The sequence below is a fragment of the Phocoena phocoena genome, chromosome 21 (genome assembly GCF_963924675.1).
Source record: "Phocoena phocoena chromosome 21, mPhoPho1.1, whole genome shotgun sequence".
NCBI lineage: Eukaryota > Metazoa > Chordata > Mammalia > Artiodactyla > Phocoenidae > Phocoena > Phocoena phocoena.
The window spans coordinates 24,816,494-24,842,049 of NC_089239.1; the positions used below are offsets into that span (position 1 = coordinate 24,816,494).

A 25,556-nucleotide genomic window follows, 5' to 3' on the forward strand; every position below is an offset into this window, starting at 1 on the left:
CTTTCCTAGTTAATTACTGAAACCAATGAGAGATCATGGAACCCCTTACTTGTAGTCAGCTAGAGAGAAGTGTGGGTAGCCTGGGCACCCCACTTTTTTATTATGGTAAAAAACACATAACACAAAATGTACCATTTTAACCATTTCTAAGTATATAGTACTGTCTTAGTCAGTTTGGGATTACCATACACAATACAACAGACTAGGTGTCTTATAAACAACAGAAATTTATGTCTTATAGTTCTGGAGGCTGGAAATACAAGATGAAGGGGCCTGCAGATTCAGTGTATGGTGAGGCCCATTTCCTGGTTCACAATGGCACTTTTTCCCCTATGTCCTCAGATGGCAGAAGAGGGAAGGGAGCTCTCTGGTGTTTCCTTTCTCAGGGCACTAATCCCATTCATGAGGGTTCCATCCTCATGACCTATGACCTCCCAAAGGCCCCACCTCCTAACACCATCACCTTGGGGGTTAGGTTTCAACGTGTGAATTTGCGGGGAGACACAAACATTTGGTCTATAGCAAGTACAGTATTAACTATATGCACATTGCTGTGCAAGAGAGCTCTAGGACTTTTTTTCATCCTGCAAAACTGAAACTCCTAACCACCAAACAGTAGCTCCCTGTTTTCTGCCTTCCCTAGCCCTGGGCACTCCAATTCTATGTCCTGTGTCTGAGACTTTGATTATTTCAAGACCTCATATAAGTGGAATCATACACATTTATCTTTTCGTGGTGACCTTGTTTCACTTAGCATAATATCCCCAAGGTTCATCAATGTTGGAGCATGACAGGATTCCCCTCTTTTTAAAGGCTAAGCATTATTCCATTCTGCGCATGGACCACATTTTCTTTATGGAAGGAAGGAGTGGGACTACTGAATCATATGGTACTTCTCTATATTTAAAACATTTTCGGAAACTCCAGGCTGTTTTCCATAGTGGCTGCACCATTTTACATTCCCACCAACAGTGCACACGGTTGCAATTTCTTCAATTTCAATTTCATCTTTACCAACACTTGTTATTTTCTGGGGTTTTTTTGATAGTGGCCTAGGATGGCCTAACATGTGTGAGCTGATATTGTGGTTTTGATTTGCATTTCCATGCAAACAGAATATAGTAAATTTGCATAGTTCTTTGGAAAAATGTATACTCAAGTTCTTTGCCCATTTTAAAAATCAGGTTTGTTTCCTTGTTTGTTTTTGGTGTTGAGCTGTAGTTCATTTCTATATTCTGCATATTAGCCCCAAACCTCAGGTGTGAGGTTTGCAAATCTTTTCTCACATCCCACACGCTGCCCTTTTTACTGTTGTTTCGTTCGCTGCACAGAAGTTTTTAAGTTTCATGTAGCCTCACTTGTCAATTTTTGGTTTTATTGGCTGTGTTCTGGTGGCATATCCAAGAAATCACTGCCAAGACCAATACGAAGAAGATTTTTGCCTGTTTTCTTCTAGGAGTCTTATGGTTTCAGATCTTATGTTTAGGTCTTTAATTCATTTTAAGTTATCTTTTGTACATGGTATAATGCCAGGGTTCAACTTCATTTTTTTGCACGTGGATAACTAGTTTTCTACATTTCATCAGCTGGACAGACTGTTCTTTCCCCATCATGTGTTCTTGTCACCCTTGTCATAGACCATTTGACCACATAAGTGAGAGTTTATTTCTGGGCTCTCTAGTCTGTTTCACAGGTCTGTATGTCTGTCTTTAGGCCAGTGCCATACTGTTTATGTTACTGTAGTCTGTAATATGTTTTGAGGTCAGAAAGTGTGAGGTCTCCAGCTTTTTCTTTCTCAAGAAGAAAACTGGGGGCTAGTCAAAAAGTATTTTGGCTATTCATAGTTCTTTAGGATTCCATATGAATTTTAAGATGGATTTTTCTATTTCTGCAAAAACTGCCACTGGATCTGGTAGGGATTGCAGTGAATCCATAGATCACTTTGGGTAGTGTGGATATTTTAAGAATATCAAGTCTTCCACTCCATGAACATAGGATGTCTTTCTACTTATTTGTGTCTTCTTTAATTTCTTTCAGCAACGTTTTCTAGTTTCAGTGCATTGCATTTTTGTCCCCGTGGTTAAATTTATTCCAAGTTTTTTATTCCTTTGATGCTACTGTAAATGGGATTTTTTTCTTAATCTCCTTTTTGGAATTTTCACTGTAGTGTATAGAAACAAACCTGATTATGTATCCAGCAACTTTTCTAAATTTGCTCATTAGTTATAACAAGCTTTTTTTTTGTGGAATCTCTAAGTTTTCTATGTATAAGATCGTGTCATCTGCAAAAAGAGACAATTTTACTTCTTTCTTTCCAATTTGGATGCCTTCTATTTCTTTTTCTTGCCTAATGTGCTCTGGCTAGGACTTCCAGTACTACATGGAACAGAAGTGGCAAGAATGGGCATCCTTGCTTTATTACTGATCTTCGATTAAAAGCTTTCAAATTTTCACCACTGAGTAGGATGTTAGCTGTGGGCTTTTCATATATGGTCTTAATTATGTTGTGGTATTTTCCCTCTGTTTATAATCAGTTAAATGCTTTGTCATGATAAGGTGCTGAATTTTATGAAATGCTTTTTCTGTATCAATTGAGATAATTATGTGGTTTTTCTCCTTCAATATGTGAATGTGGCATGTTACACATAGATTTTCAAATCTTGAACCATCCTTGGGTTCCAAGAATAAATCCCACTTGGTCATAGTGTATCATCCTTTTAATGTGTTGCTGAATTTGGTTTGCTAGTATTTTGTTGAGGATTTTTGTATCAATATTCATCAAAGATACTGTTCTATACTTTTCTTGTAGCATTTTTTCTTTTTTTTGGCCACGCCACACAGCATGTGGGATCTTAGTTGCCTGACCAGGGATCAAACCCACACCCCCTGCAGTGGGAGCACGAAGTCTCAACCACGGGACCGCCAGGGAAGTCTGCTTGTAGTATCTTTTTCTGGTTTTGCTATTAGAGTAATGCTGGCCTCATAAAATGAGTTTGGAAATGTTTCTTCCTCTTCAATTTTTGGGAAGAGTTTAAGAAGGACTGGTGTTAATTTTCTTTAAGTGTTCAAAAGAATTTTCCAGTGAAGCCATCTGGTCCACAGTTTTTCTTTGTTGGGAGGTTTTTGATTACTGATTCAAACTCCTTACTAGTTATGTATCTGTGCAGATTTTTATTTCTTCATGTTCAGTCTTGGTTGGTTGTATGCTTCTAGAAATCTATTCCTATCTTCCAGTTTATCAAATTTGTTAGTGTATAATTGTTCATAGCAATCTCTTGTAATCCTTTTTATTTCTGTGACATCAGTTTTAATACCACCTGTCATTTCTGATTTTTCTTTTTTTTCCTCTGAGAGTTTGTCAACTTTGTTAATCTTTTCAAAAAACCAACTTTTAGTTTCACTGACTTTTTTTCTATTGTTCTTCTACTATCTAATCATTTCTCTCTGCTCTATTCTTTATGATTTCCTTCTTTCTGCTAACTTTCAGTTTAGTTTGTTCTTTTTCTAGTTCCTTAAAGTGTAAATATATTGACTTGAGGTCTAATTTTTTTTTTTTTTTGCGGTACACAGGCCTCTCACTGTTGTGGCCTCTCCCATTGCGGAGCACAGGCTCCGGATGCGCAGGCTCAGCAGCCACGCCATGGCTCACGGAACCCGTGTCCCCTGCACCGACAGGCGGACCCTCAACCACTGAGCCACCAGGGAAGCCCAAGAGGTCTAATTTTTAATGTAAGCATCTGCCACTATAAACTCCTCCTTGGTACTGCTTTGCTACATCCCATAAATTTGGGTGTCTTGCGTTTTTGTTTTCATTTGCCTCAAGATATTTTCTAATTTCTCTGGTGATTTTAGCCCACTGGTTGTTCAAGAGTGTCTTACTTTCTACATACCTATGAATTTCCAGTTTTCCCTTAGCTATTGGTTTCTAGTTTCATTCCATTGTGGTTCAAAAGATCCTCAGTATGATTTCAATCTTACTAAATTTATTAAGACTTGCTTTGTGGCCTAACATGATTTCCCTTGGAGAATGTTCTTTGTTAATCTGAGAAGAACATGTATTCTGCTGTTGTTTGGAATGTTCTATATAGTCTGGTTAGGTCCATTTGGTCTATAGTATTGTTCAAATCTGCTGTTTGCTTACTGATCTTCTGTATGTTGTTTTACTCATTACTAGAAGTGGGGTATTCAAGTTTCCTACTATTATTATGTTGTTGTCTATTTCTGTCCTTAATTCTGTCAATGTTTCATATATTTGGGAGCGGTGATGTATGTATTATATATATAATATATATGTAACATATATAATTATATGATGACCCTCCTTGTCTCCTGTGACAAATTTTTGACTTATTTTTTTGTCTGATGTACTTGCATACTTTTTTTTTTTTTTTTTTTGCGGTACGCGGGCCTCTCACTGTTGTGGCTTCTCCCGTTGCGGAGCACAGGCTCTGGACGCACAGGCTCAGCGGCCATGGCTCACGGGCCCAGCCGCTCCACGGCATATGGGATCTTCCCGGACCGGGGCACGAACCCATGTCCCCTGCATCGGCAGGCGGACTCTCAACCACTGCGCCACCAGGGAAGCCCTTGCATACTTATTTTTAAAAATCTATTCAGCTACTCTGTATCTTTTGATTGGGGAGTTTAATATATTTACACTGAAAGTAATTACTGATAGGGAAGCACTTACTATTTCCATTTTGTTGATTGTTTTTTGTATGTGTTACAGTTTATTTGTTCCTCTTTTCTGTTCTTGCTTCCTTCCTTTGTTGCATTGGTCTTCTGTAGGGACATGCTTCGATCCCTTTCTCATTTTCTTTTGTGTATATTCTACGGGTATTTTTTTGTGGGGGCTACATAATATATTTTATAGTTACAACAATCTTTTAAACTAATAACTTCAATCACATACAGAAACTCTACTCCTTTATATCTCCCCTCCACTTGTTATCAATATCACAAATTACATCTTTTTACATTTATTTATAGTTACTATATTTATGTTTTTATCGTTTAAGTTCTATACCCAAATTAAAAGTGATCTACGTAACACCATCACAGTATTACAGACTTTATACCTGTCTATATATTCACCTTTAACAAAAAGCATTATGTTTTCATGTGCTTTTATGTTACATCAAGCATCCTTTCATTTCAATGTGAAGGAACTCCCTTTAGTTCTTCTGCTAAAGCAACTCTAGTGACAAGGTAATTACTCCCTCAGCTTTTATTTCTCTGGGAAGGTCTTATTTCTCCTTCATTTTTGAAGGACGGTTTTGCCAGATAGTTTTCCTGGTTGGCATTTTTATTTTCTTTCAGCACTTTGACTATATCATCCCACTTCCTCCTGGCCTGTAACGTTACTGCTAAGATATTCACTGAGAATCTTATGGGTGCTCCCTTGTATGTGACAACTCGCTTTTTTCTTGCTGTTTTTAAGATTCTCTCTTTGGCTTTGCCTTGTGACAGTTTTATTATAATGTGTCTTGGTTTGGGCCTCTTTTGAGCAACTTGAATTTGGATATGTATCTCCTTCCTCAGGTTTGGGAAGCTTCCTGCCCTTTTCTCCTAGTTCTCTGGCACTGCATGTATTGGTCCACTTATTCGTGTCCCATAAGTCTCTTAGGCCTTCTACACTCTTTGTCATTCTTTTTTCTTTTTGTTCCTGACTCGGTAATTTCAAGTGACTTGTCTTCAAACTCACTGATGCTTTCTTCTACTTGGTCGATTCTGTTGTTGAACCCCCTAGAGAAATTTTCAATTTGGCTATTGTATTCTCAGCTCCACAATTTGGTCCTTTTTTATGCTTCCTCTGTGTTGATATTTACATTTCGTTCATGCATCATTTTCACAATTGCAGTTAGTTCTCTATGCTCTCTCGTAGCATACTGTGTTTAAGACAATTAATTTGAATTTGTAGGTAATTCACAGATCTCAGCTTCTTTAGGGTCAGTTTCTGGATATTTATTTTGTTCCTATGACTAGGCCATATTTCCCTGTTTCTTCAGATGCCTCATTATTTTTTGCTGAGATTTGGGCATTTGAAAAAACTGCCACCTCTCCCAGTCTTTATGGACTGGCTTCGTACAGGGAAAGACCTTCACCAAGCATGCTGGCTAGAGATTCTGGGAGCCTCTAAATCTTTTCTGGGGATGTGTCTCCTCTGAGGTTGTGCATGTAATTTCCCAATTAGAGAGTTTTCTCAGTTTCTCTTTCCAGAGCTTGTAACCTCTTTTTCCCTCTGGCATCTGTCTGTAGGTTCTCTGGCACTGCAACAAGCAGCTGAACTCTCATATGTTCTCAGTGGCCCCAGGTGTGCCAAGTATGCCAGTCAGGTGAGACAAGCTAGTCCCTTGGGCAGCTTCTCAAAAAGCCAGAACGGAGGACACATGCTCCACCTCTTCTATTACCTTCCTGACGGAGAAGTCTTGAGTTTGGCGTTTACTGCCAATTGTGCTAAGGGACACTTGTGCGAATGGCTATTGTGAGTGAAGCGAAGCAACCTCCTTACCCATTTCAATGCAGCTGTTCTCAGCTTTGTGCCTGCCTGGTTTACTGCAACTTCTTAACTGGTTTCTGGAGTCATAAAGGCTTTTTTGGACCATATATTGTTAAGGCAGTATCTCCGAGGGGAAACAGGCTTGGGGCTTCCTTTCCACCATCCTGCTGGCATCACTCCTCTTATGCTTGCCTGGGCACCCCATTTGTGGCTGACTTCTGACATGGCGGCAGTCCTGTGGGACTGAGCCCTTCACTTGTGGGGTCTGTGCTAACTTCAGGTAGTGTCAGAACTGAAATGAATCGCAGAACACCCACTTGGTGTCAGAAAATTGGAGAACTGCTTGGTATCAGGAAAAAACAACACGGAGATATATATATTCCTTGTGATAAAAATGGAAAGGTGTGGAGATAATCAGTCTTAATTATAGTTACAGACTGTCTTTTCTCTGTAAAATTTCTTAGCACACTTTCTTGTCACATCGATCAATGTCTATAATTACATCTTGGGGCAAAACTTGTCCATTTATTGTTTAAAACACCATCACTATAAAACTTTGTTTTTAAAAAGTATTATTGGTCTTCAGTCAACAAGCTTAGTATTTAGCTATAGCCAAATACCTGGCAAAGAAGATCTAAAAAGAGACATAAATAGTTACAAGGAAGCACTAAATCACATCAGGTATTATTTTAAAGTTTAACTGATACAGAAGAGGGAGAATGAAGTAACTGGTACGTGACTTACAGTAGGTCACTGGGGGGAATTGTGTAATACAGCCTCTTGGTTGTAATAAAATTTGCTGCTGTAACACAGCACACCACCACACAACACCACCTCTGGGGTGGAAGACAGCCCGCCACCACTGACCTATGTGACGAGGGAAAGAGAGGAAGCAAGGCAGGTGCACACACGGCTTCCTCTCACATGACAGGCCAGAACCTGGACACAGAGCCCCTGCTCGTGCAAACGATGCTCTCTGGTTAGGGAACTGTACACCCAATGAACACCTGCTACTGGGGGAAAGTCAGCAGTCTCCCCAGAAGGGCACCTGCTGGCCCCCAGGCTCCGCAGAACTAAGATGAACACCGTTACACACACAGTTCTTACTGTCTCAAAACACCGCCCGGTTCCTTTTGCCTCCACGCTCCATCTGGGTTAAGATGATGCGGACAATCACATGCTGTTCTTAATGTCGTCTCCTTGACCATAAAAGCATGACTCATCTCATCATGGAATGAGACAAAGGACCAAACTAGACAATTAATTTATGTGAAAGCATGGAAAGCTATACAAATGCACACTTGTTAATTAACAAAATGTAAGCCCAGGAAGAATATAAATGAGCTCTAGCACCCTGCCATTTATTTCCAAGTTTAGCAATTAAGACTCCCTACTTGTACCTGAAATCACAACAAATTCTACACTGCAAACCTCTAATGAATCAAGATGCCTTAGAATTAGAAGAGACTTCAAAGATCCTTTAGTCTAAACCAGGGGCCAGCAAAGCATGGCCCAGCCCAGTTTGCGTAAATACAGTTCTGTTGGAACGCAGCCACACCTGTTCACTTACACACGTCCTAGCTGTTTGCACAGGACAGCTGCAAAGTTGAGCAGCTGTGATGGAGACTGTACAGCGTGCACTGCCCAATTCCTGCTGTAAACCTCTCACTGAGAACAGGGATTCTGGAGAGGGAATAACTGACTCATCTGCCCCTACTCACATAATTAGTGACAGGTGGGCCCAGGTCTGCCTGCTGGTCTGCCTGCTGACACCGGGCTACCTACTCCCTTTCCCCTGGTCCCAGTTCATTCATCAGCTGCAGTGTAAGTTCTGAAATGGAGAGCCAGGTCCTTGCAGTTTTTCACAAATGATTAGCCCTTCAGCTCCTCCCCCCAGCACCGCACCTGCGCAGCTCGTCCGTCAGGATGTGCGACGCCGTCCCCAAGTCACAGGTCCACAGTCAACTCGTTAAGCTGCTCCCAAAGCCACAGCGCCCTGGGCTTCCCTGCTGCTCAGAGGTGACATCTTCGTCCTGATCACTCCGACTGCCCTTCAGCCTTTGACCTTCACCTCAAAAGGCAACAGCTCTCTTCCACTGGCTTTGGCAAGCTCACTTCTTCCCTCTTGTCCTGATACTGATCCATCTAGAATTCAGGCTCTCATTTCACGTCCCAACTCCTACACCAGAATCCTGTTTCAAATGCACCTTGCCTCTAAATCCCTCCTCCTCAGACAAGTATTTCCCGTCAAATAGCATGAAGCCCTGACTCAAAGGCCCTCAATATTTGTCTCAAAGGTGAAGTCTGAAACCCTTAATGGGGCTTCCCAACCTCCCGTGCCAGTTAAATTGGTTTGTTCTCTATCCCCCAAACCTCTTTTGGATCCAAAGCTACGCCATTTCCCCCCTTTCTCACTGTCTTTCCTCAAGAACCGGCTTCCTCCAATAATTAAGTTGAGAAGGAGGTGAATAAAGAAAAGGGTGCGTGTATGTGTGACAGCTCTGCTTTTCTCACAATGTTCTAGTACTTTTCACTTACTAATTCACCGGAGAACCATCTATCTCCCATAGTAAGACTTCGATAAATACACTCATTATTACAATACTTAAGCATAGCAAAAAGTAAAAGTATCCTAGGGTGGTTTTTTGTTGAAATTTGAGCCAAGACACAATTTTATCAATGCTTTTTAAGGCACTAATTGTTGAAGCCCTAGAATTTTTTTGAATATAAAATATGAATGTCTGGAAAGTGAAGAAAAATATCACGAATTTATGATAACCTGTAAGGTAAGAGAAAGAGGGTAGCAAAAAAAAAAAAAACCTCAAGAGAAACCCGGATTCAAATTCCTATTAGTGGCTACATAACTCTGCACAAGTTTTTTAGCTTCCTTAAGTTCCTCAAATGTAAAATAGAGTTGATTCTCCTTATTCAAGGCAGCTGCGCTGTAAAAGCTGCCACAGACAATGAATCAGCAAATACTGAATCACTGCTCTTACAGGAAATACGGGGTCAGGTTCCTGTGAGCCTCTGTCACATTTTCGTCAATCATTCAATACATAGCCTTGTTTTGTGTGTGTTTCTGTATAAAGACACTTTATTTAATATGTATTGTACAGCCATTAACGTTGACCTCACGCCTGAACAGAGCTCATCTAACATGCATCTTCTCCTTAAGGTACATCACAATCTTCTGTGATGAAATTTTTAATGAGTAGCAATTTTTAAAGAATATTCTAAGTCGTACGACCTTAAGTTCTAGTAAAATCAGTAAGAGTGAACCTTATGAACTAGGATTTTAAACTCACAGGAATAACAATTTCAATCTAAATGCTTAATATTAGCATTGACAGGTGAACATCACACAGAGTAACGTGCTGGGGCCTGGGGCCTGAGACAGACACCAAGCCTTAACCACTTCCATCCTCAAGTGGCCACTGTGCTAACAGGACAGGGCGGGGGACCTTGGGATTCAACCAGCTCATGCCTAGAGAGGTTCACAGGCCCAGGCACGTACAAGCATCCACAAACCTGAGATGAGCTGATCTGAATCTGGGGGAAAGTCCGGAACTATGCCATCCAATTCACTAACCAGCAGCTAAACACAGTTGCCAGGGAGCTGGAACAGGGCAAGCACGACTGAGGAAACGCATTTTAAATTATTTATGTACCAATTCAAAAAAAGACACTCAATTCAGTTATTAGAAAACTTTTATGTATGTTCGGAACAACTTGGATAAAACAATCTACTTTTTCAACTGCAAATTTTATAAAATCTAAATATTGACCACGTATTTCTGAGGAAAAGTGAGTATACAAATTGAGATGTGCTAGTAAATGTAAAATACACACTAGATTTCAAAGACTTAGTATGAAAAAAAGTGAAAGTAAAGTGACTCCTTAACAAATTTTTATATTGGCTACATATTGATATAATTAATATTTTGGATATATTTAATTTAGAATATTGCATTGAAATTAATTTCACCTTTTTAAAACACACTTTTAGCGTGGCTACCAGAGAATTTCTGCACTGTACTTCTATGGGACTGTGCTACTCTGTGTCATAAACAGGAGAAACTTCAGGCCTCCTTTGAGACGCCTTAAGTGAAGCTAGAAGGAAGGAGTATTTTACCTCTGGTCTTTTATCTTCTCCTCCTCTTCCTCCCCTTCCCTCAGCTAACCGTCTGCTTTTATTTGATGGAAGGAGTTTTGCGGACTAAACGTCAGATTTATCATGGGAATGTCCATGAGACCAGCCTCACAAAGAAGTATCTGCCTAGTCCCAAATGAACCTGTATCCAGGAAGAAATCAGATCTTCTAGGCTAGGTGACTCCCACTCATCCTTCCAGGCCGATGAAAACAAAACCGACGCTGCGATTCCTTCCCTGATGACCCATTTAACCCCCCTCAGCACTCTACACACAACCCCAGTTCCCACATCTGGTGGTGCCGACAGTCCTGCACCCAGTCCCTTCACTCCACAAGCACTGACAGGTGCGCACAGCTGCGCCCCCAGCCCTTTCTTGGCATTAGGGTCACGGCAGTGGACATAAAATCCTTCTCTGTGGAGCCTTTGGACTAGAATGTAGATGACTCTTAAGAAGACAGTTAAGTGCTCTCTGAATGCTATCAAATCAGTGAAATGCAGGAGGTCGGTGTCACTGGTAGGAGCGCAGCTGGGCTGACACTGGGATCACTGTCACTGCCACCCTCAAAGCTCCTGTCCATCTGTAGTCTCCCCACCCCTTCCCCGGCTGGGCCACATGGGCAGCAAGAAGATTCCAGAGCTGCTGACAAAGATTCTCAGGGTCAAGACTCATTGACATTGATCAGAAACAGGGCACAAGGGAGCCTGACTCCATTCTGGTCAAGTAGAGAGTCTCTGTCACCACCTAGTAGTAGCTGTCACCCTCCTGCTTTGTGACTGGCTTACACATCTGGCAAATGGTGGCACTAACCCAGTCAAGGGCTTTTAGCAGCGTCTAAGGACAACAGACAATACACGGTAGAGTAGCTTCACCTTATCCCAATTTCACAGATGAAAAACCGGAAGCTTGTCTGGATGGGGGGCCTGCACAAGGGCATCTGGCTAACAAGGAGCAGGAGTGGGACTCCACCAAGGCATATGGATATGGACACCAGTGACAACGTCCATATCTGAACCACCAGGCTGTATCTGCACATAAATGCAGTTATTTTGACTCCAGTTTAATCCATCTAGTGACATGGTAACAGGACTGATGGGGAAGACTTTAGAAGTCTTCGTTTAGGCTTATAAACATAGGAAAAGTTATTTAATATCATCCACGAGGGAAACACAGATTAAAATCACATTAAGGTAGTATTTTTCACCCATCAGATCTAAAACTCTGCAGACATACTGCATTGTATCATATTGGCCAGCCCATCCTGAAAGCCAGTTGCATACATGGCTGGTTGACGCATACATTCATGCAACCTCTTTGGGAGGGCAGTTTCGAGACATCTATCAAAATTACAAAGGGAGATTTTCTGATGATGCCTATTCTAACCAGTGTGAGGTGATACCTCATTGTAGTTTTGATTTGCATTTCCCTAGTAATTAGTGATGTTGAGTAGCTTTTCATGTGCCTCTTGGCCAACTGTAGGTCTTCTTTGGAGAAATGTCTATTTAGGTCTTCCACCCATTTTTTGATTGGGTTGTTTGTGTTTTTGATATTGAGCTGTATGAGCTGTTTATATATTTTGGAGATTAATCCTTTGTCCATTGATTTGTTTGCAAATATTTTCTCCCATTCTGAGGGTTGTCTTTTTGTCTTGTTTATAGTTTCCTTTGCTGTACAAAAGCTCTTAAGTTTCATTAGATCCCATTTGATTATTTTTGTTTTTATTTCCATTACTCTAGGAGGTAGGTCAAAAGAGATCTTGTTGTGATTTATGTCAAAGACTGTTTTTCCTATGTTTCCCTCCAAGAGTTTTATAATCGGTCTTACATTTAGGTCTTTCACCCATTTTGACTTAATTTTCATGTATGGTGTTAGGGAGTGTTCTAATTTCATTCTTTTACACATAGCTGTCCAGTTGTCCCAGCACCACTTATTGAAGAGACTGTCTTTTCTCCATTGTATATCCCTGCCTCCTTTGTCATAGATTAGGTGACCATAGGTGTGTGGGTTTATCTCTGGGCTTTCTATCCTGTTCCATTGATCTATATTTCTGTTTTTGTGCCAGTACCATATTGTCTTGATTACTGTAGCTTTGTAGTATAGTCTGAAGTCAGGGAGTCTGATTCTTCCAGCTCCATTTTTTTTTTTTCTCAAAACTGCTTTGGCTATTCGGGGTCTTTTGTGTCTCCATACAAATGCTGGAGATGGTGTGGAGAAAAGGGAACCCTCTTGCACTGTTGGTGGGAATGTAAATTGATACAGCCACTATGGAGAACAGTATGGAGGTTCCTTAAGAAACTAAAAATAGAATTACTGTATGACCCAGCAATCCCACTACTGAGCATATACCCAGAGAAAACCGTAATTCAAAAAGACACATGGGGCTTCCCTGGTGGCACAGTGGTTAAGAATCTGCCTGCCAATGCAGGGACATGGGTTCGAGCCCTGGTCCGGGAAGATCCCACATGCCACGGAGCAACTAAGCCTGTGTGCCACAACTACGGAGCCTGCACTCTAAAGCCCACAAGCCACAACTACTGAAGCCCATATACCGCAATGAAGAGTAGTCCCCACTCACTGCAACTAGAGAAAGCCCCCGCACAGCAACAAAGACCCAACACAACCAAAAATAAATAAAATAAAATTAATTAACAAAAAAAAAGCTTTAAAAGAAAATAAAAGACACATGTACCCCAATGTTCACTGCAGCACTATTTACAATAGCCAGGTCATGGAAGCAACAGAAATGCCCATGGACAGATGAATGGATGAAGAAGATATGGTACATATATACAATGGAATATTACTCAGCCATAAAAGGGAACGAAATTGGGTCATTTGTAGAGACACGGATGGACCTAGAGGCTGTCATAAAGAGTCAGATAAGTCAGAAAGAGAAAAACAAATATCGTATATTAACACATATATGTGGAATCTAGAAAAATGGTACAGATGAACCAGTTTGCAAGGCAGAAATAGAGACATACATGTAGAGAACAAATGCATGGACAGCAATGGGGGAAAGTGGGGGGGGGGGCGGGTATGAATTGGGAGATTGGGATTGACATGTACACACTAATATGTATAAAATAGATAACTAATAAGAAAAAAGAAAAAGAAACTAATAAATGATAAATGTTTGATTAAAAAAAATTACAAAGGGAGGTCTCCTTGGACTCAGCAGCCCCACTTCTAGACATCTGTCGTCAGATATGTGAAATGATTTATGCTCATGTTTGTAATAGAAAGAGACTAGAAATAACCTCCTAAAGGTCACCAATAGAGGTCTGGCATTTAAAGTCTATATATCCATACCAGGAAATACCATACAACACCAAAACACACACAAACACTGAAGGAATAAAGAAGCTCTTCACATAACAATCGGATCCAAAACGTATTGCTAAGTGGAAAAAGCAAGGGGTAAGTGTCTTAAAGTTGTTAATTAAAGCCCAGTCTATCCTCAAAGCCCACGCTCCTCCCAGTATATCACCCCCAAGAAAGAGTGTGAGGCCTTAGAGCATTTACTTTCTCAACTAAAGCGCTCCCATAAACCTCCAAGCATCTACTTCACTCCTTTCTTCCCATCACCATAAAGCAAACTTAAACAGAGCTCTCACAGTACCCCGCAATAAAGATTCGCTGTCATCTCAACTAAGACTTACTACCCCTTGGTTCTTCCTATCTTCAGAGCAGAGTAAAAAGCACCTGCAATGTTCCCTGATTTTTTTTTTTTTGGAATGCCTACAGAATATGTCTAAGTCTTTTAAAATTTTAACATGAAAATATGCCCAAAACACCATGTTTTGTTTTTAAGGACATTAAAGTTCAGCTAACTAAGTCCCAGCGCAGTGCAGCTCAAAGCAAGTGAAGGCCCAAACCTCCGCACGCGGTCCCATCGCAGACCCCCATTTCCTTCTCACCGCTCACAGGCCCGGAGCAGGGCCTAAGGAAGACTCAGCAACTCCATATCCACCAGAAGGAGCCCAATTAGATTTAATAATACACAGGCTTAAGGATGATTTTTTTCAGCTGCAGTGCTAAGACAGGAAGTGTTCCATGGTACACATACTATTTGTCGAGGGAACAATTCAAAATGCAGAAAAATGTTTGTAGTGGGAAAACAAATGTACGATTTTAAACATACATTTATGTATATGCATAAATGTTTCGTGGATAGCTATATAAAAAAAGGTAACAATACTTCCCACTGGAAAGAGGAAGAAGTTAAGACCCGGCATTTAATATCCAGAAATCTTTTACCACATGCATAGCAGATTTCTTTTTAATTAGACTCATTAAAACTTGTAAGTCTCTCTTTTTTAAATGATTACAATAAATGATTCACCTTAAAAACCCCACTGTTACAAAATAGATGTGTATTCATGACAAAAAAGGCCAACTGCCTAAAGAAATGCTCAGAGAAATTTATTTTCTATAATGTTAAAGCTATTTTAGTACAGTCAAGTGTTCCTTAAATCCAAGTAATAACTGAATGCCTCACATTTCAAACTTATTAGAACCTAACATTAAGCTATTTTTTTCTTTTTAAAAAAACAACACAGATTACAGCCATGTGACCTGATTTTCAAGTAGGTCGAACAGACCAGATTTGAATACAAACTAAATGCCTTTCTAGAATAAGACAAAGTGTACTCTGAGCCTACATGTTTAATATGAGCGGGCTGACAGGGGTGGAGGGGTGGTGGCGGGCCGCCGGAGACTGAAAATGAAACAGATGAGATCGTCTTTCTAATGAGACACAATTTAACAGATCCATTAAATTCTTCTCGTATGAATTCCTACCTCTTTCAACTTTAAAATAAAATTTTGCCAGCAGAAGTTTTATGGTAGACTTGTCACGAATTTTAAAGTTTAATGCTAAGAGAAGCTGGCTTTGGGATAAAGATCAATCTACCTGATGAACTCAATTTAGAGTATGACTGACTTGCCACAAAAAGTCTGCTTTTCTATAGCAAAGTTTTCAACACATCAAACTATAGATACCCTTAATAAAGTAACACAGATGCTGCAGTCAGATCTCACTCCTAGAAGATAATACAGGATAAAATCCGGATGACTTTGGGTGTGCTGATGGCTTTGGGGAAACACCACCAAAGACATGATCTATGAAAGAAATAACTGATAACCTGGACTCCATTAAAATTAAAAACTTCTGCTCTGTGAAACATAATGTTAAGAAAATGAAAAGACAAGCCACAGACTGGGAGAAAATATTTGGAAAAGACATCTGATAAAGGACTGTTGTCCAAAATACACGAAGAACTCTTAAAACTCAACAATAAGGAGAAGAAGCAGCTCAAAAAATGGGGCAAAAAAATTGGACCAGACGTCTCACCAAAGAAGACATACAGATGGCAAATGAGCAACATAAAAGAGATGGTCCACATCACGTGTCATCAGGGAAATGCAAATTAAACGAGATGCCACTACACACCTATTAGAATGCAAGGACAGGACGCAAGAGGAACCCTCATTTATTGCTGGTGGGCATGCAGATTCGTACAGTCACTGTGGAGACAGTCTGGTTTCTTACAAAACAAAACATACTCTTAGCCTATGATCTAGGAATCACACTCCTTGGTTTTATCCAAGTGAGTTAAAAACTAATGTCCACACAAAACCCTGCACATGATGTTTTACAGCAGCTTTATATACAACTGCCAAAACGTGGAAGCAACCAAGATGCCCTTCTGTAGGTGAACAGGTAAACTGGTACCTGCAGACGATGGAATATTATTCAGCGTTAAAAAGAAATGAATTACCAAGCCGTGAAAAGACAGGGAGGACCCTTAAATATACTGCTCAGTGAGTAAGAGAAACCAATCTATAAAAGCTGCATATTTTATGATTCAACTCTGACATTCTGGAGAAGACAAAACTACGGAGGCTAAAAAGATCAGTGGTTGTGGGGCTGTAGGAAGGGGTGACCAGGCAGAGCACAGAGGGTTTTTCGGGCAGTGAACCTCCTCTGTATGGCACTATAATGGTGAGTTCATGTCATTACACATTTGTTCAGACCCACAGAACGAACACCACCAAGAGAGAACCCTCATGTAAATTGTGGACTCTGGGCAATAATGATGTGTCCGTAGAGGTTCACTGGTTGTAACAAATGGGATTTTGCTAGTATCAGGGGGAGGCTGTGTCTGTATGGGGACAGGGGGTATATGGGAACTCTGCATTTTCCACTCAATTGCTGGGTACCTAAAAATAAAGACTATTAAAACACACACACAGGGCTTCCCTGGTGGCGCAGTGGTTGAGAGTCCGCCTGCCGATGCAGGGGACACGGGTTCGTGCCCTGGTCCGGGAAGATCCCACATGCCGCAGAGTGGCTGGGCCTGTGAGCCATGGCCGCTGAGCCTGCGCGTCCGGAGCCTGTGCTCTGCAACGGGAGGGGCCACAGCAGTGAGAGGCCCGCGTACCGCAAAAAAAAAAAAAAACAAAAAAAAACACACACACACAAATACACAGTGAGAAAAAAAGGTATAGATTGTAATTCTGTAAACTTGAAGATTGGGAAAAAAGTTTTAATAAATGTATCACTAATGGTTGAGTCTAGAAAGTATCTATGTGGGTGTTCAATCTCCTATCCTTCCAACTTTTCCCTGTAAGTAATTTAACTTAAGAGGAAAAAACGTGTTTTAGGATTCATTAGGAGAAATACAAGCAGAACATAGGAAGAATCAATTTAAAAATTTTAATAGTTCGTTCAGAAACAACAAATATTGCTTATCTTTGACCAATAATAGTTATTTACAAAATTAAATAACTCTATAACAACACTTAAACTGCATATAAATTCTCAACATTATATTTAAGAGAGCTGCTGTTTAAAGTAACCATAAAGGGCTTCCCTGATGGCACAGTGGTTAAGAATCCACCTGCCAATGCAGGGGACACGGGTTGCAGCCCTGGTCCAGGAAGATCCCACATGCTACAGAGCAGCTAAGCCCGTGCGCCACAACTACTGAGCCTGCGCCCTAGAGCCCGCGAGCCACAACTACTGAGCCCGCGTGCCTAGAGCCCATGCTCCGCAACAAGAGAGGCCACCGCGATGAGAAGCCCACGCACCGCAACGAAGAATAGCCCCCGCTCGCCACAACTAGAGAACGCCCGCGTGCATCAATGAAGACCCAACGCAGCCAAAAATAAATAAATAAATTTATAAAAATGAAGTAACCATAACATTTTGAGATTTAAAAAATAAAGAGTAAGGTGAGCACTAATACCACCAAAACTTGATTTCTGAAAGACACTTCAGATAGGGACCATATTTAAATGCTTAATCAAGGGCATTTAACTCCTATAAAAAAAAGTCTTATCAAGACGAGACAACTTCAGTTCCAAGGGAAGTTATTTAGAACCAACTGGGAAAGAAACAATCTGGTGAACTATTTACAAGTCCTGAGAAGAAAGATACCGATCCCCATTAACTTCCGTTGCAGGCCACCAGCAACAGAGGAGTTTCCAAACATTTAACAAACAAGAAACTGTATGACCACCGTCATTTTAAAAATAAAATAAAGAGCTGAATTTCACTGCACATGGAAAGGAACGCTGCGTTGGGGATGAGGTGGAGGCAAGCATTTGTAGCGCAGACAGGATCCACCTGGGATCCTTTTTAATTAAAAAATTCTAAACATTCCAGGCACACCTCTGAACTTGTAAGGCCAGTGCCTTTCTGTATAAAGGACATCTGCCTTCTTCCTCCAGCCAGAGGTTTAAACATAGGTGAAGGTCTGTTGCTTAAACAAACAAGTATTTAGCACACTTAGCGCGCTGCTTTGGCCCCCACCGGTCCAGGCCTTGCCCGTGAGTCCGCCCCGGCGTGGCGCGGTCCCCGTCCGCGGCAAGGCCACGGCCCGAGGTTCCTGGGTGCGCGCCCTGTGCCCTACCACCTCCGGGGACTGCGCCCGCGGTCCCGAACACGCGCGAAGGGGGTGGCGGGGCGCGGGGTTCAGTCACTCCTAACGTGGGGGGTCACCACGAGCCACGCGGTGGCCCCCGGACCAACCTCGGGATCCTAACGGGCCGCGCGGCGCGGGCCTCACCTGCGCACCCCACCTGTGAGCCTCTCCAACCACGCAGCGCAGGCCTCACCTGCGCCCTCCCCGACCCACGCCCTCCCCGACCCGCGCCCCCTCACCTGCGCGGCGGCGGCGGCGGCGGCAGGGGCGACGGAGGGCGGCGGCCCCGCCCGCAGGCCATCCTCCTCCTCGGGGGGCTCGTCCAGGAGCACCCGGCTCCGACCCAGCTTCCACATGCTCCCGGGCGGGCGCCGGCGTCCGTGCGTCCGTGCGTCCGTGCGCGCCCCTCCTCGGCCGGCCCGCAGCGCGGACGCACCGGCTGCGGCTCCTGCAGGACCGGACGCGGCCAGTGGGGCCGGGCGGGGCCGGGCTGTGGGGCGGGCCCACCTCCAGGACCGGGCCCTCCCCACCCCCACCCCGCCCCGGCCCCTCCCGGACCGGACCCGGTCCCCGCACCCAGCGAGACCCACCGTACGCCCGGGACCGGGCCCACCTCCAGGCCGGGCCACACCCCCCGGACCCCCATTTCCCCGGCTCGCGGTCCCCCCACCCCAAGTCACCGCCCCTCCGGCCAGGCCCTGACCCCGACCGACCCTCCCACACCTCCAACGAGGCTCCTCCTCCTCTCAGCGAGGTCCCCGCCCCCCACATCACTCCACGAGGTCCTTACCTCGGGTCCCCACCCCAAGCTGACCCCCTCACACCTCACCCCCCCACCACGGGCCCCTCAACACCTCGGGATGATCCCCGAACCCCCCGGCCGACCCCCTCACCCTCCACCCGGGATCACCTCTCACCCGGGCCCCCTTAACCTGGCCCCCACTCATCTCGGACCGCCCCCGCTCACCCCTCAGTCCGAGGCCCCCGCAACCCGGGCGGACCTCCTCACCCCTCAGCCCGGGATCCCCCCCAACCCGAGCTGACCCCCTAACCCCTCACCCTGCGGGGGGGGGGCGCGGCCAGGTCTGCGGGGCATTGGCGCTGGGGGCGGGGCGGCCGGGGCCCCGGTCACCATGGCGACAGCCGCCGGACGCGGAGCGGGCATAGTGCGCATGCGCACATCCCTGGGTCCGTGGCTCGAGGGCGCGGTGGGCGGGACTGGAAGCGGTTCCAGTTCCCGCCAGGGCGCTCCGCCCCCGCGCCTGGTGGTCCGGGGGCTGCGCAGCAGTCCAGCCGTTCGGGTGGGAAACTGCGCGAATGGTGGCCGGGAACCCCGAGGGCGGAGGCGCTGGGCACGTGGACCTGCCTGGGGGAGGGTGCGGCCGAGCCCCAGGATGGGCAGCAGGCGGTGGGCTCGGCCGGGGCGGGTGCAGGGACCGTGTTCAGCCATAGGCAGGGGGAGGGACGCGAGCTTCCAACGTCTCCACGTTAGGAGCCCAGGGTCCGAGGGAACAGTGGGCAGCTGCGCTGGCCAGGCCGCCTTGGAACCCGCCGTGGTGCTTGCTGGTCCCTCGCATTCGGGAAGCCTGACGTTGACGAGCAAGTAAGATGTGGCACACGTGGTGTAGTTCACAGGCAGTTGAAGGGACTTTGACATCTAATTATGACAGCCGAAAATTGTTACTTTTTCTAGGTAAGATAGGTTACAGTCACGGCGAACGTGGCAGGGCCCCCGCCCGAACCGCAGCCTGGGGCAGAAGAGGACCGGCCCGAAGTGTCCTCTGGCCTCTCACCAAAACTCAGAAGCAGGAGAGGTACCTCACACATTCCCAAGTACAAGATGACTTTGATTTCATGTCTCACAAAAGAGCCAAACAATAAAATATAAAAAGATATTCAACTCCATTGTAATGAGGGAAATGCAAATAAACATGAAATGCCCTTTTCCTGCCTATCAAAGTGGTAAACATTTGCAAAGCTGTACCCAGTGTTGGGAAGCACCTAGGGAAACTGGTAGCTGTGCAGGGAAATAAGCTGCTGGTGGCGTGTAAACAGTACAACGCTTTTGGAAGGCATCCATTTGTTAGTATCTATCACAATTTTAATGTGCAAACGCTCTGCCCAGCAAATTACCATCCATAGAGAAACTTACTCGGTATACGTCAGTATTGCTTATGTTTTCACACCAAACGTGTATTGCGGGATTTAAAAGTACATTTTATAAAAAGAATCCAGAACTCTAGGCTTCTATAAACATTTTCTTAAGCTTTGTATCTTTACTACTCTGAAAGAAAAAAAAATTAACTGTACCTGTTGGGTTTTTCCAGAAATGATTAGCAGCAAAATTTTTAAAATGAAAAGAGGCTCTGAGTCTGTCTTTGGAAGAGGCCTGCAGGAGCCCCGAGAATAGACCCAGGGCACAGGGGCCCTGTCAGGGTTAGTGGTTAGGGCATGGAGGGGGAAAGACGACTTTTACATACCAACCAGCTACCTGGAAAGCAAGGCCGTGGCAAGAGCCCAGTGGTCCCCACCTTCCCTTCTCAGTGAGTCGCAAGGGTCAGGAGATAAACACACAGACACACAAATATCTCCGGGCCCACCAGGCACAAATATTACAAACTGATGTGAAACCCCAGAACACCCACTGAAGAATAATCTACCCAGTAGAAATTAAAGAACTCCTTCTTCATGGGAATATATAAGAATGATAAAATTATGTATCTACACACCTTTTCAAACCAGGTCAAATAAGCTTGGTCTTCTGGACTGGAAAGACTTCAGGATGGAAATACTGAACGTAGACATGGTGATGGTTCTAAGATGTGCTACCTACACAGGATGAATTTGTACCTGGAGCCCACAGGGTTCTGTCAAAATAAACATACTACAAGCACAAACATTGATAAAAATCAGAAACAATAAAGTAGAGGTTACAAAACAAAGCCAGGATCTAAACACAGCCCCTTCAAGGTCACTACAAACAAAACAGAACACTAACTCAGAACACTTCAACAAATAACACGGATGCCTTTATTCTCACCAAGAGAGCACAGGGCCTGGGCCGGACCACTGGCTTCCTTTGTCTAGCATATCCGCATTTCTCTGCTTTGAAATTTTTCTTTATAAATTAATCTGTAACCTCCTGCAAATCCAGTCCGATCTGGAATAAGAAGGCCAGGCTAACTAAATTAAAAAGCTAAATTCCAGTATATTTAAACAATGTTTTGCATTATTTCTAGGAGAGCTCAGGAGGGAAGACCTGCAACCCAAAGCACAGCGCCTGAGGCAAGCAGGAGGGGGCTGGTGACTGAGCTTCAGGCATCCTGGAATTCTGAGCACTTCTTGGGAGTTCTAGGAATTTGGCCCTAGTCATTCATTTACTCATTTATGAGTTTTATAAAATTAAGTCATGCTATTGTTAAAGTTCTGTAAGAGGTGTGCTTGACACTATTCAGTGTCACAAAAATACAACGCTTACGGGGCTTCCCTGGTGGCGCAGTGATTGAGAATCCACCTGCCAATCAATGCAGGGGACACGGGTTCAAGCCCTTGTCCACGAAGATCCCACATGCCATGGAGCAACTAAGCCCGTGCGCCACAACTACTGAGCCCACATGCCACAACTACCGAAGCCCGCGTGCCTAGAGCCCGTGCTTTGCAACAAGAGAAGCCACTGCAATGAGAAGCCCGCGCACCGCAATGAAGAGTAACCCCCGCTCGCTGCAACTAGAGATAGCCCACACGCAGCAACAAAGACCTAACGCAGCCAAAAATTAATTAATTTTTAAAAAATACAACGCTTACACATAAGAATCCATTTCTAGATCTAAGAAGACATGGTTACAGAACCTTTCATTTACTGAGCTCTCCTTGGAGGAAGATACTAATTTTAGCCTGAATTGCTCTTATTGGCTAATAGAGTCCTGAAAATTCACTGGTGTAGGAACTCTGTTAACAAAGATCAAGTGTGCCATCCCTGTTTGAAGGCTCAACTTAGTGAGATTTTACTCCAGAGGTGGCCTCCAGAGATGGGTCCACACCCCGGGAGGGGATGGTGCAGAGGCGGATCTGAGCAGCAAAGGCAGCTGGATTTGAAGTCATGTTATTAAAGTTACGTGGGCCATGAAGCCAGGCATATCCGATGGAGTTCGAGCCTCCACAGGCTGGTGGTTTTGTTACCCAAAAACTGGGCTCGCCTCTTGGTGGTTGGCGAGCCAATAGACACAACCAAGCCAAAGATGGAGAGAAGGAGGGGTTTACTATTACTTGCAGCAAGTAAGGAGAACACCGGGAATCTTAAGGCAGTGTCTCCCGACAGAAAAAGAGGAAGTTTTAAGCTAGGGTACATGCATATTCATGAGGGGTTTGAGCAGAGGAGAACTCAGCATAGAATTGGGGCAAAGGTCGACAGAGTCCAAGCTCTAGTTGATTGAAGTCAGGAGGGTCACCTTCATTGTTCCAACCTCCACTGGGGAGGGGGCCTTAGTTCCCAAGGATGTATTTTTAGGCCTATCCCTCGAAGGGGAGCTAGGACTCTGCTTATCACTGCACTACTTTTTTATTTTTTATTGTTTTTGTGGTACACAGCCCTCTCACTGTCGTGGCCTCTCCCGTTGCGGAGCACAGGCTCCGGACGCGCAGGCTCAGCGGCCATGGCTCATGGGCCCAGCCGCTCCGCGGCATGTGGGATCTTCCCAGACCGGGGCACGAACTCGTGTCCCCTGCATCGGCAAGCGGACTCTCAACCACTGCGCCACCAGGGAAGCCCATCACTATACTACTTTTGACTGCCTCTTCTCTGTTCCTGCATTCCTTTGTTCCCTTAAGAGTAATGACTGAGACCCGTTCAAGGGCAAGCACTGTGGCCAGGCTTAGATCACAAAGTGGGTTCTCTTATGTCAAGAAAGCCATTCCTAGTTCTCTCTCTCTGGGGACCCCCTAACCTATCTGCTTGCAGTTCCATTCGCCACATCGAAGGCCCACGTGGCAACTGCCATACGCCTGCAATGCGTTTTTATCAAAAGCGAGGGAACTGTCATTGACAACACCTGGAGGATTAAGGGGTAAGATCACTGTGGCCTTGAAGGTCAGCCTTCACGCCCTGCTCTGTTACCAGGTTACCTAGTATCCTCCCGACCAGGCTTCTGTCTGGACTCCCTTACCTGTAGGTATTATTAAAATGACATTCTGTACCCTTCACACCTTCTCAAGTACATCCTATACCCAGTGTGGTACTGAGAGCAAAACTTGCACCAAGAATTCACTGATTTGATCACTAATTCCATTCAGCAGTGTTGATAGAAGTGAAACAGAACTACAGCTTACTGAGTGCTTACTACACACTAGGCATTTGCTGGTACTTTACACACATTATCTCACTTAATGGAAAGAACACAGAATTTGGAGCACATTGACCTGGATTACAATTTTAGCTCTACTTGTAAAAAAAAATAGAGCCTGAAAGGATTTATACCAAACTTCAGTACTGGTTACCTGTGGGAAGTAAGCTTGAGAATCAGAGTAAGAAAATTCCACTTTGGTTTATGTAGTTATATATATGAATTTTGACACATACAGACAACAAATTATGTATAGGTCATATATATTATGTATCTAGTATGTAAGCATGGTGATCAAAAAGTATTTGCTGTTTTGAATTTTTAAGAAATTTGCTACTCTATAAAATATAAACAATCTACACATTGCAACTGATAGGGAATTTACAACAAACTTAAATGATTGATTTGTTCTAATTTATCTTATTTTGCATGTTAAAACCCTATGATAACCTCAGTGACTATATCCAAATGTCTACATAATGATGGTGAAAACATAAAAGCTCACATTCCTGCAATTAAACATAATATACAGCATGTTACTAACAATCACATGTCTGTTTATGGGAACTTTGTTTTCTGTTTTTGTACTCTTCTATATTTTTCTAATTAAAAGGTTCCTTGGGGAATATAAATAATTCAGCTCTTTGACTTACTAACTCTGTGACTCTGGAAAGTCATTTTAGCATCTTGAGCTATTATTCTCTGGTCAGCTAGTGATGGGAAGGCTTCACAATGAGGTGAGGATGGTAGGGCTCGTCTTCAGCATAAAGACGCAATGTGCGTTCACTGTGAAGCTTTGCAAGAGTTCCTTGCCCTCTCTGAGCCTCGGTGTTCTGGGTCTAACCTGAGAGGGATTCCTCTTCCACTTGTAGAGCCGGACCAGCACGGCTTCTAACCACAGCCAGGCCGCATCTCTGGATAAACGCAGTGTGTGAAGCACCTGCTTCCGTGACCTGGGTCCAAGCTCCCTTCCCCCTTCCACAACAAGCCCTCTGTGAGGCGTACAAACCCTCCGGGCCCAAACTCAGCGCCACCAGGCTCGACCTCCAGTGTCTGACCGTCAGCATCGGTCCAGCTGGCCTGCGTCGCCCAGTCTCAGCAAGACCCCTGATGGGTCGGCTTAGCCGGAGCTCGTGCTGACCACCCAGGGGAGCCTGACCCCGTAGCCTGCCTCCAGAAAGAATCCCCTGGCCCCAAATGTTTTCCATCATGACCCCGCCCCGCTCCTGGGCTGGCAGCCCCGCCCGCCCAGGCCCAGCTGCAGCGCCCCAGGGAGAGCCCCGCTGGAGTAAAGCCGGACCATCTTTAGCGACTGTCCCGATACCTTTCTTAGAGGTGCTGTGGCCGCCCAGGGATCAGGACTCAGCCTTCATCACCCTCACACTCTGAAACGATGAAAGCACAGAAGAATCAAAACCCTCCCACCGGAGTCCCCCCTCAGCCATCTCCATCCAGGACTCTCAGTTTCTGAGGGCTGGTGGTCACCAGTTACTAGACATCCTCTTTGTCACCAAACCAAAGGCCTGTGCCTTTTAATGAAACCTGTTTTCTCCAAGGAAATAATAGGGTAAGTAATACAATAAAATACTGAGAGAAACAATGAATACACTTGCTGCCCACCCCCAGCACTTTTATTTT

General features: G+C 44.2%; 1 protein-coding gene across 1 annotated transcript in view; it reads right to left on the reverse strand.

Moving 5' to 3' along the window:
- TDRP (testis development related protein) overlaps positions 1-19,038 on the reverse strand; it is a 51,380-nt gene extending 32,342 nt beyond the window's left edge. The window contains exon 1 of the mRNA XM_065899977.1: positions 18,819-19,038. Within this exon, the coding sequence (XP_065756049.1) occupies positions 18,819-18,935 (117 nt within the window). The 5' untranslated portion in view covers positions 18,936-19,038. The remainder of the gene's footprint in view (positions 1-18,818) is intronic.
- Between the last annotated feature and the right edge of the window lie 6,518 nt (positions 19,039-25,556).